This window comes from Osmerus eperlanus, chromosome 11, assembly GCF_963692335.1.
Source record: "Osmerus eperlanus chromosome 11, fOsmEpe2.1, whole genome shotgun sequence".
Taxonomy (NCBI): Eukaryota; Metazoa; Chordata; class Actinopteri; order Osmeriformes; family Osmeridae; genus Osmerus; species Osmerus eperlanus.
In genome coordinates, this window is record NC_085028.1 from 7,085,379 (window position 1) to 7,098,920 (window position 13,542).

Consider the following 13,542-nt stretch of genomic DNA (forward strand, 5'->3'; position numbering starts at 1 on the left):
GTAAGTCGCTCTGGATAAGAGCGTCTGCTAAATGACTAAATGTAAATGTAGAGAGGTAGAGAGAGAGGGAGATGATGGAAGATGGAGGAAATGAAACAGATCTCTATCTGAAGGGTGTTTTTTTGTCTTCATGCCTGCCAGACTGGATCCAGACATTCTGACAGGAATTTTGCCATGCTCTGACTTCTCTCTGAAACTTTGAGTCAATTTTTCAAGGTTAATGAAATGTCTCTTTCATTTTCCATCCTTTGTTACGTCCTGCAGCCTTCGAACACCTTTAGAGCACCTGGGGCTCTATTACGTATAAACAGGGGTGTGTATGTGTGTGTTTTTGCATACGCATTAGTGTGTCTTCAAACAGTTCACATGCGTGAGTCATATTTCTTGTTGAAAGACTGTACAACCAGACTGACATTCAGCTATACAATAGCTCCACAGCTGCAGGAGCGGGTAAAGAATGGGTGTCCTTTACTGTTGTCATGGTTCTTTAGTGGGCCGTGAAAAAATGAACTTGTCTTTTGATCCGAATCACTATTTATTTGATGATAACAAAAGTAACTGTGCTTATAAGCGAGTGCAAAGAGTACATGTTTGTGCACACTTCCTTTGAATATATGTGTGTGTTTGTGTGAGTGTGTATGCATGCATGAGTAGAGTGGTTGTGTGCAGATGCAGTGGGTGTGCATACAGTGTGTGTATGTATGTTGTGTGTGAGGGCGCATGCTGTGTGTTTGTGTGTGTGTTTGTGTGTGTGTATATGTGTAGGTTAAACGTGTGCGTTATACAGTACTGCAGCTCTGTGGAGATGACATAGATAAGCCAGTGCGTAGGTTGTAATCCCAGCTGAAATATTCTTACTGCAGCAATACCATCGGATGTGTACGTGGGCTTAGAGCGCAAATGGAAAGTAAAACAAACAAAGAAATAGACTGTTGTCACAATATCACAGATAATCGCTTATTGTCTCCAAAACGGCTCCTGGGGGCTCAAACTAAATGTGTTATAGAGCTCACATAACAGAGCTGGGAGCCTCAGCCCATCTCATCACTTCCTCCTGATCATCTTCCTCGAAGCTCTGCCTTCGAACAATCAGTACCTGTTAAAGCACACAAGGGACTTCCAGACAACACCGTTTCCAAGTGGCTGTTAGTGCAGAAGGCCATTCTGGCATGGGGTTTGTGCTGACGCCAGGTCCCAAAGCAAAACCTCCAGCTGCCTGTCAAAACCTTGATCTTTTCTTCACTAACCCTAACCGGAATCCTAACTCAAAAAAAGAAAAAAAGTCAATGTTGTTGTATGTACATGACATGATTCAATCAATAGATACATTATTTTCGTCTCCAAACATGAAAGATGTGATACTGTGACCTAGCTGATGAACTGTCTGGTTGACATTACCTCTTTGCTGTCACACTTGTCTGCTGACGGTGAGAGGGCTGACAACAGCGAATCCACGAGTGTTACGACTGTCACTTCTGGTATCACATCTCCAGTCCCTTTCTGACACACTCGTAAATGAAGTGTCCCAACCTGTCTCAGCCACCTGCAGTGAAAATGACAGGAATAGGGTCGTTCTCTTCCTGTTTTCTCACCCTCTCTCTTTGGCTCAATTCTTCCCCCTTCTTTCGATCTCCCATTACTCTTCCTCTCCCCCTCTGTTTCCCAGAAGACATCTTGCCAGGCAGCGTTCCTCCTTGTCTGTTGACATTGATGGGATCTCACCCGGAGACAAGTGTGTAATTCCTGTGATAAACTCTTTCTATGTATTCCTCTAAGTACACACTCACATACCCATCCTGTCAGCAATAACAAACATTCTAGACAGTCATCACCCCGTCAATACTAGCTTGCTTGAGAGGCAAACCCCATCCCATCCACAGTAGCTAGCTTGCTGGGTAGCTAACAGGCTTGCGGGATAATGGGAGGAATGAAGGATGACGCTCATCTCAAGCAGTAGCAACCTTAGCTAACCTGCTAGGCATCTGAGAGGGATGAAGCTCATATCCAGGATCATCTAATCGATGGCTGGAGCCTGACCTTTTACACCCACCAAGACGCTCCCTGACAGATGGTAATTAGGTTTGTTAACGACTGACGCTATCATTCAGACATGTGGGTAATGCTCTAAAGCCACCCATGGTCCCTGCAGCTCAACACACGGAGAGAGTGAGAAAAGGAGAGAGAGAAAGAGACGGTGACAGAAAGAGAGGAAAAGGGAGAGAGAAAGAGAGGGAGGGAAATCGAGGGAGACATACAAAGACAGAGAGAAGAGTAATAAATGCAGAGACACTGTGAGGGGAAGACAGAGAGACAAACACACACAGAATAGAGATGCAGAAAGAGACAGACACAAACAAAGAAGGAACATGGTTTCAGAGAGAGATACTCAGAACACAGACAGTGGTTTCACAACAACAGCAGTTATTAAGTACACCAACATGTTGCTCAGCCAGATTCTGTCTGGACACTCCACTGTTAAAGAGAACTCATTTAGGCACAATAATGCCCTCAGGCTTAAAACCCTGTTCTAACAGATGACATTTGCCAAAGGAGCCCAAGAGCATATCTACATAATAAGCTGTTTATCCTGTCTGGGGTGGGGGGGTGGGGGGGGCTGTGGTCCTCCTGGATCCTCTCTACATCTCTCTCACTCATTGCTCTATCTCTCTCTCTGTCCTCCCCCACCCACTCTCCCTCCTTCTATCTTTCCCCTCCCCCTCCCTCTATCTATCCCCCAGCCCTCTCTCTGTCTCCCCCCTCAGCAAACCCATCCATTCCCACCTGACCCCTCCCACCCCCTCCAGTATCCAGGCCCCACATAGTCAGGCTTGGCCAGGTCCCTCTGCCCGGGTGTGCCATCTCAGCAGGCTAAACAGGCATCTTCCCGGGCACCTCTGGCCTCGCCGGGGTAATTGATTGTGAGTGATCTCTCAAGGCTCCTGGGGGGTCATTTTCCAGTCTTTTTTTTTTTATGATATAGAAAACATCTCCCAGGGCCTAGACTCCACCCCAATGCTGTCGCTGTGTCTCTGCAGGGGGATGGAAACAGGATCCCCATCCCGGGTGTGGATCCCTTAGCTGGGCCATCCCGGGGCATCCTGGGGCCTGGTCTCTGGCAGGCCTCCAGGATGTCTGGCTCTGCTCTGCTCACACGCACACACTCCTAAATCTATAGGGTTAGGGTTAGTCATAACACACTGTACACTTGTACACATAATACGCCATGGCTTCCCAGAGCTTTCCACCACTTCCCAGCTTTCCGCGACGTGACCCGCTGGGAATAATGTCTTAACCTTTAAAAATGGTCGATGTGAACAGTAAATAGAGAGCGCTGACGTAAATATGTTAAAAAGTGCCAATTGTGCTTTCTCCCTCTTTCTTTTATCTCTGTCTCTCTCTTACTGTATGTTAGAGGGAATGTCACAACGCTGCATAGGGAATGTAGCACTGCATATGTCAGCCTTGCAACCCCCTCATTCTGTCAACACCATTACTCACAGCTGATGCTCCAAAGCCACCTTGTTTTGCTCAGAATATCCCATTCTGCCTGCTGCTCTGCTTGTCCTCAGCGTGGCTGCCATCAAACATGCAGCTCTGGGATGATTAATGGGGAGTATTACAGCTTTCCCGCCCAGCCTGGAAGATCCCCCCTCCCCTTCACTAAATCTAGTCCTACACACACATCTGTACACGCACGCATATTTACACCTGAACACACACACACCCGAACACACACACACTTGAACACACATGCACAGACATTCATTTGCACCTCAACACAGCCGCACACACACATATCTAATGTATGTCACACAAGGCTTGAACACGGAGGAAATGGAAGATACTCTGTCCCTGGAGTGTTCTAGAATAATGTACCCGCTACAATGTATTCCTTTTCTCTCCCATTTCTCTCTCCCCACCTCTCTCTCTCTCTCCCTCTCTCTTTATTTTCTTACTATCTCTTTATTCTCTCTCTATTCCCTCTTTCTTTTCTCTATCTTCTCCTTATATTCTCTCTCTCTCTCTCTCTCTCTCTCTCTCTCTCTCTCTCTCTCTCTCTCTCTCTTTCTCTCTCTCTCTCTCTCGCTCTCTCTCTCTCTCTCTCTCTCTCTCTCTCTCTCTCTCTCTCTCTCTCTCTATCTCTCTCCCTCTCTCCTACTGCCAGCTGTTTATTCCCCAGTATTTCTTGCAGATTTCATCAAAACCTTATATTGTTCTCTTATCCACTTTCTTTTCCTCCCTCTCCCCCTCTCTCCCTCCCCCCACCTCCCCTCGCTCTGGACAAGCTTTGTGTTGACCTTTATCACAAATCCGAAGGCTTCACATCTACAATGTTCCGGTATTTTCGGCGAGGGTCCTTCGGAGTGGAACCAGACTGAGCCTGGGAGAGAGCAATGATCGTCTCACTTCTGACTCGTGGGTCCAGATGACAGGCAGCTCTGCTGGGGTTAGGCGTGCTGAGGCAAGTGTTGCTACCATGTTGAGAAGAGCGTGTCTCATTACAGGAGAGGTGCTCTGGTAGACCCAGGATGGCGGCAGCCCCACGGAGGGGGGGGAGGTGGGGAGGTGGGGGGGGAGGTGCAGGGAGGGGGGAGGGGTATTGAGTAATCAAAGCCCTCCATTGACAGGTATCCCAGCCAAATCGGGGCAGTCTTCGCTCTTCCCAGGCACCTACCTGTCCTCCCCAACAGGCTGTTAATCGTATACCTAACCCTGAGCCTAATACAATGGGTAAATGTGATGTTTAGTTTTTTTGTAGGAAAATCGTGCTCAAGCAATTTGTTTTCTTTCTTTGTTCTAGCACATAAAAAGACGGACAAGCGGGCTCAAGGAACATGGCTTAGTCCTTAATTAGTTTTGTGCGGGAAAAGCATGATACCGGGTTGCTGGGTAGGTAAGCAGGTTAAACAGGCGACCAGGAAAATCCTTGTCACATCTGTTTTAGAGCAGGACAAATCAGGAACGTGACTGCTGTGTGGGGGCACAGCCAATGATACTCTGCCCTGGCACAAGCCAAGGGTTCGGCCCTGCTCGATACACATCGCCATGGCAACTGAGAGTGGGGTCCTCTCAGGCCTTGCGAGGTGGGCTGTCTGCCGGCTTCTAGATGTGAGCAGGTCTCCAGTCCACTACAGCCCTCAGCAGGTGGACACACACACATAACACAGACACACACTCACCTCGTTATGATCACACACTTTATGGCAGGGACCTTCAGTCAAACAAAATGTACCTTCAGTACATAGAAAATCAGAGTCAGTGTTGATGTCTATATAACGTATATAAGGAGCACTATAATATCCACTTTGTTATAAATCAATGCATGGGTTTCTTGCTGTAATGGCATGTATTAGTAGATATGTAACACAGTACGTTTTGCTGCACCAGGAGTTCACAAATCATCCTGGTTCTTGGAGAGAACCAGGTTCCGGGCTGACCTGAGTCATGGGTGGAGTGGTATCTGGGACTTGAGCCGGAAATATTTTCCCAAAAGCCACAAATCTTTTTGGAAAAAATGTTGGTTGTAATTTTCTGTAAATATAACAGTAGTAACAGAGTCCAACATAATTATACTACATAAAGCTCAAAAACATATTTTGAGCTCAAATTAAGGCAAATAAATTTAACTTGTGTGCGAAGTGCACACACATTACCAGTGGAAGTTCATATCTAAGATCAGATCAAAGCTTGACTAGGTCCTAGGTTGGGGCTAAGCCCTGAAGGTTTACTATGTCTGGCTCCACCCCTGACCTGAGCTGAACACAATGTATTTTTCCGTCAGGGTTTAGGAACGACTCCTAACAGGAATCACAGGAATGAAAAGAATCCTAAAACTTTTTTATTTTTCTGAAACAATAGCCGTCCGTCATCCTCCTTCTCCTCCTTCCCCTCCTCCTCCTCCTTCTCCAGTATCTGGATCACCTCCTCGCTCTACTCCTCCTCCTCCAGTATCTGGATCATCTCCTCTCTCTACTCCTCCTCCTCCAGTATCTGGATCACCTCCTCGCTCTACTCCTCCTCCTCCAGTATCTGGATCACCTCCTCGCTCTACTCCTCTTCCTCCAGTATCTGGATCACCTCCTCGCTCTACTCCTCCTCCTCCAGTATCTGGATCACCTCCTCGCTCTACTCCTCCTCCTCCAGTATCTGGATCACCTCCTCGCTCTACTCCTCTTCCTCCAGTATCTGGATCACCTCCTCGCTCTACTCCTCCTCCTCCAGTTTCTGGATCACCTCCTCGCTCTACTCCTCCTCCTCCAGTATCTGGATCACCTCCTCGCTCTACTCCTCTTCCTCCAGTATCTGGATCACCTCCTCTCTCCCGCTCCTGCGTGCCAGCTCCAGAGCGGTGCACCCCGAGGCGTCCCCCAGCCTCCTGTCTGCCCCGTTCAGGAGCAGTGCCCGGACAACGGCTCCGTACCCTCGCTGAGCCGCCAGGTGCAGGGGCGTGGCCTGGGCCCCGTTCCTGGCATTGACCAGGGCACCGTGGGAGATGAGCTGGAGGACGCTGGGGAAGCTGCCACTGTGGCAGGCCAGGTGGAGCGGAGTCCAGCCGCGGTCGTCCGCCAGGTGGGGGCAGGCATGGGCCGCCAGCAGCTTGGACGTGGCGTCCTCATGGGTGTGGTGGCAGGCCAGGAGCAGCGGCGTCCAGCCGCCCTCGCCACAAACGTCCACGCTGGCCTGGTGGCTTTCCAGCAGCAGCAGGCAGGCGCCGTGGCCCTTGAGGGCCGCCAGGTGCATGGGGGTCCAGCCCTGGAGGGTGCGGGCGTCCGGCATGGCTCCCTGGGCCAGCAGCTGCCTGCAGATCCCTGCGTGGCCCTTCAGGGCAGAGACATGGAGCGGGGTGTAGTGCCTCCTGTCCTTGAGGTTGACCTCTGACCCCTCCTTGATGAGGAGCCTCGCCACCCGGAAGTGCCCTGCCTCTGCGGCCAGGTGGAGCGAGGTGGACTGCGATTGGTCCACTGCGTTTGGATCCGCCCCTTGCGAGAGGAGGAGCTTGGCGATGCTGACGTGTCCGTAGGCCGAAGCCAGGTGGAGAGGAGTCCTGCCCTGAGGTCCCTCCCCCTCGGAGGCGCTGTCCAATCGCGACAGCAGTAGCCTGACCACGCTCTCGTGGCCATTCTGAATGGCCAGGTGGAGCGGCGTCCAGCCCGTCTGCTCCTTGGAGCCCGGCCGCGCCCCCTTGTCCAACAGGAGACGGACGTCCCGGTCGTCGCCGTTCTGAGCGGCAAAGTGGAGCGGCGTCCAATCTTCGCTGTCCCCCAGATTAACGTCTGCTTTGCTCTCGACCAATAGGGTGCTGATGTCATGGAGACGGTGCAGGATGGAGACAATGAGGGGCGTGTAGCCCCGCTTACTCGGGCAGTTGGTCTGGGCACCGTGGGCAAGCACCAGTCGGACACTCTCGATATCGCCGCTGGCAACGGCATAGTGGAGTAGGCTGTTGTTGTCAGAGTAACGCAGAGACAGGTGTTCTTTCTTCAGGGAGCGACGGAAGCTCTGGAAGTCTCTCTGGGAAAGGAAGAACAGGACGCCATCACTGTCCTGGTCATCACCTGCACAGGAAGACCAGAAGAAGAGATCAGATGATGTGTCTGGTGGATGAAGACAGAGAGAGAGACATAGAGAGAGAGAGAAAGATGGATAGATAGATGGAGAACAGTGAATGATGCAGGTAGAATGAAAAAGAGAGACAGTGTGTAAGAGAAGGGACGAGAGAGGTCAATAGAAAGATGAAATATGAGAGAGAAAGAGAGACAGATAAGCCTACTAGTGTTACGTTTTAGCATCCAACCCTTTGTTGAACACAAACTCTTACAGAGGTCACATCATGCTACCTTCACACGCCTGAACTTCCTGCATCCTGCAAGTTTCCCCTCAATTAAAACTGCATTCATCAGACTGTATTCCTTGACACAAAATACCCTGTATACACCCTCTAACCTAGCTCATTTATCTGTGACAAGGAAGAAGTCCGACACATTATTAAAACAAACTGTTGTTTTCAACCCTTGAACCCTCAGTGTAGGCTCGGCAAGAAGCTTTTGACTTCCTTTCTCTAATTAGTTTGTCAACTTTTCAGACCTGAAGTAAGAACCTTGTAAATGTCAGCTGCAGGGACAGCAACACACACACACAGTGCTGCACACACACATATTTCTGCACACACACACATTGCAGCCCACACACACATTGCAGCCCACACACACATTGCAGCCCACACACACATTGCTGCACACACACATCCCTGCACACACATGAAACACACACACACACATCCCTAAACACACGTTCACATGCATACACACTCACATTGCTACACACACTCGTCAATGCACACCCTCACATCACTTCTCCATTACCTGAGGCAGAGTCAGGTGCATTATGGATGGATTTCTGAACGAAAGAACAAGGACAATTTTAATAGGTTTATAACATGTTCACTTCAATCCTATTTTAATCTACGTTTGTGGGGACTTAAATATGATATACTGTACATGAGAGAAGAATAAAGAAAGAGAGAGAGAGAGAGAGAGACAGAGAGACAGAGTGAGGTACAGAAATAGAAAGGGCAGGTGTCCCTACTCTAAGTGAGGTAGACAGCAGGTATCAAGAGAGACAGAAAAAGAGAAAAAGAGAGAAAGAGGTAGAGAGAGGCCGGTGTCCCTTACTCTCTGTGAGGTACACAGCAGGGATAGAGAGAGAAAGAGAGAGAGAGAGAGAGAGAGAGAGAGAGAGAGAGAGGGAGAGAGAGAGAGAGAGAGAGAGAGAGAGAGAGAGAGAGAGAGAGAGAGGGGGGGAGGGTTGAGGTTACAGTAATATGTAGAGAGGAAGAGAAAGCGAACGCCAGAGAAATTGAGGTGGAGAGAGAGAGAGCAGGTGTCCCTTACTCTCTGTGAGGTACACAGCAGGGAGTAGTCAGGTGTGTGAGGCTGGTCCCCATGGCTACCCCCCACACTGGTCCCTGGTAACCTCAACACCTCGCTGAGCAGCTCTGTCTTTCTGACCGTCTCTAGAAAACAAACAGACAAAACCTGGATTCACCCACACAGCACTTCCAGTAGACCATTAACACATGTAACACTATTCTTACACCCACCGCCCTCCTTCCCACACAGAATATGAAGATAAAGGATTCATTGAAACGTCTGTGGAACAAAATCCCCAAAGAAACACATGCTATTTTCCTCGTAGTTGTGCATATGGTGCATGAAACAAAGTTTAAGTTATGAAATGCATACCCAAATAACTTCTGTCTCACCAGGCAGGGAAATTATTGAGTTAATTAGCATGCTTCTGTAACATTTTGTGGTGTGACGCATAAATTGTAGTAAATCAGTGATGTGGTTGGAACTGAAAAGGGAAAAAAAGGCTTAACCCCGCTAATGTGAAAGGGTACAGTTTGTGCATACATATGTATCAGATTAGCATGCACTGTCACTGTGCTCTGAGTCTGGGCTATAATTGCTAGACTGACTTAAAGGTGACCCAGGGCTCTGCCAAGGGCTTCAATCTCCTTCTCAGCCAGGATTAGAGGAGACCGCATCAGGTAGAAACAGCAGGGGTTTGTCTCCTCAGTCAGAATGTTTGTATCTCAGAGTGTGTTACCTCTGACAGCTCTTGCATCACACATGTGAGAGGGGATGAAGGCAGACATGAACACTGTGACAGAGGCCAAAGAGACATGAACACTGTGCAGAGGTGTAGACAGAGGCCAAAGAGAAGTCAATAATGTACAAATACCGCAAGAAGATGTGTATCTGTTTCTGGGTTCCTGGTCCCAGTACTGTGTGTGTGTGTGTGGGGTGTATGCTTGTGTAAATGTGTGTTACCTGAGAACTCAGGCCTGTTCCAGTGTTCCTGGTCCCAGCACTGCTGCATGATGCTGATCAGCAGGTCACTCTCGGGAGGCTTGTTGTCTGGAATCATCTCCAGGCTGGGCCGTCGCCCTGACGACACCTTCATCAGCACCGTGGTTATACTGCTTCCTGGGTCACACAGGAAACCAGACAGCCGTGTCACAAACACATTTCAGCTTGAATGGCTGCAGTAGGAAAGTATGATCTGCTGACATTGTTGCTTGACTACTGAAGATGCATATGTCTCTTGTGATGGATTTACAGTAACATAACTGCTGTAATCATTTGATCGTGCTGTTATCAGTTTTAGGGGAATACTCAGGGTGTGCTGAAGGTGTAACATGTCCAACCTGGATAAGGCTTCGACTGGGTCAGAATCTCCCACATGACGATGGAGAAGCTGCAGTACAACAGGCAACACATCAGTCACCCCTGACAACCAAACACCCCTCATAACACAGAATCACCCCTGACAACACAAACACCCCTCATAACGCAGAATCACCCCTGACAACCAAACACCCCAGACAACAAAATAGTAATCACTGACAACACAGAATCACCGCCAATAATGCACCACCACCCATGACAACAAAAAATCCCTCGAGTTCCTGGTCCTGTTTGACAAACATGATCTGGTTAAGTACGATAATGAGGCACATGACTGTAAGATCAATAGTCACCACCAGACAGCATTAATGGAAGTAACCTCTTAACTTGTTTTCATCCTATCAGCATGGAGAAGAGGGGTGGGGGGAGGGAGGGAGGGTCAGAGGTTGGAAGAGAGAGGGGAATATGGAGAGATGGATAGATTTAGAAAGATTAACAGAAAGATAGCGAGATAGATAGATGGATAGAGAGGAGTGAGATATGAAATAGAGAGAAACAGAGAGAGAGACAGAGGAGACTGAGGGTGGAGGGAGAGAGAGTTCAGGAAAGAGAGAACAATAAGTAGGGGGGGTGGAAAGAGAGAGCAAGGGCGGACGTATGTGACTCATACAAATACACACACACACACACACAGGGAGCAGTGGGAGGCGATAAGTGAGAGGCGACAGCAGAAATATCGACACCGCGGTGATGGTGTGAAGAGAGCGTTCGCCCTTGGAGGCTCACCTGTAAACATCAAAGGTGGTTCCTGGGGGAGAAGGGGAGGGGCTGTAGGCCTCAGGCGGAATGTAGCTGACGTTCCCTCGCTCCGTTAGCTGCTCGACCAGCTCCTTCTGGTTCGCAGCTTCCTCCCACTTAATCAAGCCAAAATCTGCTATCTGTCAAAAAAGGTGGAAAAAAAAATGTTAAAGACAATTAAAGAGAAAATGATCTTCAGGATAGTCATCATCCAGTGATGGCCTCCTGTGAGATTGGAATCTTATCAATCTGCTTGAAGCTCGTGTTTAATTAAAGCCTGTCAGAAGGTCGTTAGCAAACCATGGTGGACTCGTTAGCAGACCAGCACGAGCTTGTTAGTTCATTAGCTGGATCCACATCAGGGCGGCCACGGTAATGGCGGCATTGAACGGACTTGTCTTACCTTCTCCTCCTTCTCAGTCTCCCTCGCCTCCCTCTTTGCATTTTCCCTACCTCTCCCTCCACCTCCCCATCCTTTTCACTCTCATTCGCTCTCTATCAAGCTCTCCTTCCCATCCCTTCTTCCTCTCTCATCCCCCTCTCCCCCTCCCCGCTCCTACATCTCCCCCACCCTCCCCCTTTTCCTTCCCGCACCTCCCCCACCCTCCCCCTTTTCCTTCCCGCACCTCCCCCACCCTCCCCCTTTTCCTTCCCGCACCTCCCCCACCCTCCCCCTTTTCCTTCCCGCACCTCCCCCACCCTCCCCTCACCTTGACGTGGAGGTGGTCGTCCAGCAGGATGTTGGTTGGCTTCAGATTGAGGTGGAGCAGCGGCGGGGCGAGGCTGTGGAGGTAGTTCATGCCCATGGTCACCTCGTGGATCATATGGAACTTCTTGGGCCATGTGAGGGTATGGCTGGCCAGGAGGGAGTTCAGCGAGCCGCCATTCATGAACTCCATCACCACGCCGACGGGGTCGCTGCAAACCCCGTAGATGGACACGACATACCTGAACTTCACTTTCGCCAACTTGGACACCTCGTCTGTCATCCGTCTGGATGGAGGGAGGGAGAGAGAGAAAGAGAGAATTATAAAGTGAGGGAGATAAACAGAGAGCTCCACAGATACATCTGTCTGTGAGATCAACAGAAACATGTACAGTGCAGTATGTGACCGAGAATGTGGCTGACACACAGACACACACACACACAGACAGACAGATTGGGGGAGGGGGAGAGTGAGGCAGAGCTAATCATGATTAGGCTTGTTATTGCAGGTGCACAATGTTCTTATCCTAGTTCAGGTCATAACAGATTTGTTCCACCAGTTTGCCTTTACAAGGCATTGTTTCCCTCCATAACTGATCTCATCCACACAGTGACTCATTAGCAAATTGCCCTGAAATAATGCACAGTATATGCACCCGGACAGGACACTGAAGTGTTTGGAATTAATCAAACAATTACTACACAGCACATTTACATGCTATTACCATATGGCACTGTACCTCGCATATATATATATACATGTATATATATTTGACACTATTCTAAACTCTGACATGGCACAGCCCACTACCTCCTCAGTCCTACCTGTATACGTTGTTGCCAGAGAGAGTGGTGTCAAAGCACTTCAGGGCACAGGTCTCTCGCAGCACCTTGAGCTTGACTCTGTACACCGCTCCCAAGCTGCTCTCCGACACTTTGATCCAGTCAGCTTCAAAGTCATCCTTCCTCAAGCTCTTGAACCTTCCAAAGCCCCCGTCCAGATGATCCATAAGTGTACAGATACCTCCCGGTCGCAAAACACTCTCTCTAATCTCATACACACACACACACACCGATTAGCGTCCGCACACACACAGATTAGTGTCCACAGGGGTCCACAGGTTAGCGAGGGGGGGGGGGGGGGGGAGGGCGTGTGGAGGGAGTCAGGTCACCCGTTGGCTCTGCGCTTGCTGTTAGAGAGCTGTTTCCTGGCCATTAGCTGGACGTTTGCAGGCTGTTTGCTGGATGTTTGAAGACTGCTTGAAGGCGTTGCTGGTTGGCTGATGGCTGTTTGCTGGAATTATTCTGGAAGTTTCTTTGCTGTTTTCTGTCTGTTTCCTGGCTGTTTGCTGGTTGTATTCTGGATGTTTCGGAGCTGTCTGCCGGCAGTTTGAATGATGTTTAGAGGTTGTTTGGTGGCTTTTTGCTGGCTGTGTGCGGGTAATCCTGTTTACCCAACAGCAATGTGGCAAGGCCGGTTCCTGGACGGGAAGGGAGGGAACCACACGCCAAGAAGGGGCAGATGGAGGGTGAAACCTGATCTTCCAGCCTTGCTTGCTTGCTCATCTATTTGTCATAATTCCAGGTGGACCTTTACACACACACACAACTGTCATGGTGAGCTACAATACTGTAAGTGTGTCACAACAACTGCAGCTTGTGGGTGGAAAGTATGTCACACATCATAGAGAAACAACAGAGTATCAGTTTACTCCAAGACCGTCTGATTATTGTTTTCCTGTGAAACAGCTTTCACTAGGCTGCGGTGTGTCGCGTATCAATGAATGAGTCCCTGTGTGCCAGTTCAGTCAAGACAATCACGTATTAGATTTGAGCATTTATTGATAA

At 49.3% G+C, this 13,542-nt stretch overlaps 1 protein-coding gene across 1 annotated transcript; it reads right to left on the reverse strand.

Moving 5' to 3' along the window:
- Positions 1-5,184: 5,184 nt before the first annotated feature.
- Positions 5,185-13,137, reverse strand: ankk1 (ankyrin repeat and kinase domain containing 1). Its single transcript, XM_062473168.1, has 8 exons — positions 12,520-13,137; positions 11,699-11,981; positions 10,977-11,128; positions 10,211-10,260; positions 9,834-9,989; positions 8,892-9,013; positions 8,364-8,397; positions 5,185-7,556 (listed from the first exon to the last, which is right to left on the reverse strand). Exons 1-8 carry the CDS (start codon positions 12,702-12,704, stop codon positions 6,283-6,285), a joined length of 2,256 nt encoding a protein of 751 aa, XP_062329152.1. The 5' UTR covers positions 12,705-13,137; the 3' UTR covers positions 5,185-6,282.
- Between the last annotated feature and the right edge of the window lie 405 nt (positions 13,138-13,542).

Bases quoted from the DNA above. Each gene is read 5' to 3' on its own strand.
- ankk1 (XM_062473168.1), bottom strand. From the start codon at position 12,704: ATGGATCATCTGGACGGGGGCTTTGGAAGGTTCAAGAGCTTGAGGAAG. The intron at 9,990-10,210 runs GTTGGACATGTT...TGTGTGACCCAG, and splicing joins CCAGTCGAAGCCTTATCCAG to GAAGCAGTATAACCACGGTG. The intron at 8,398-8,891 runs GTAAGGGACACC...TCTTTCGTTCAG, and splicing joins TGCTGTGTACCTCACAGAGA to AAATCCATCCATAATGCACC.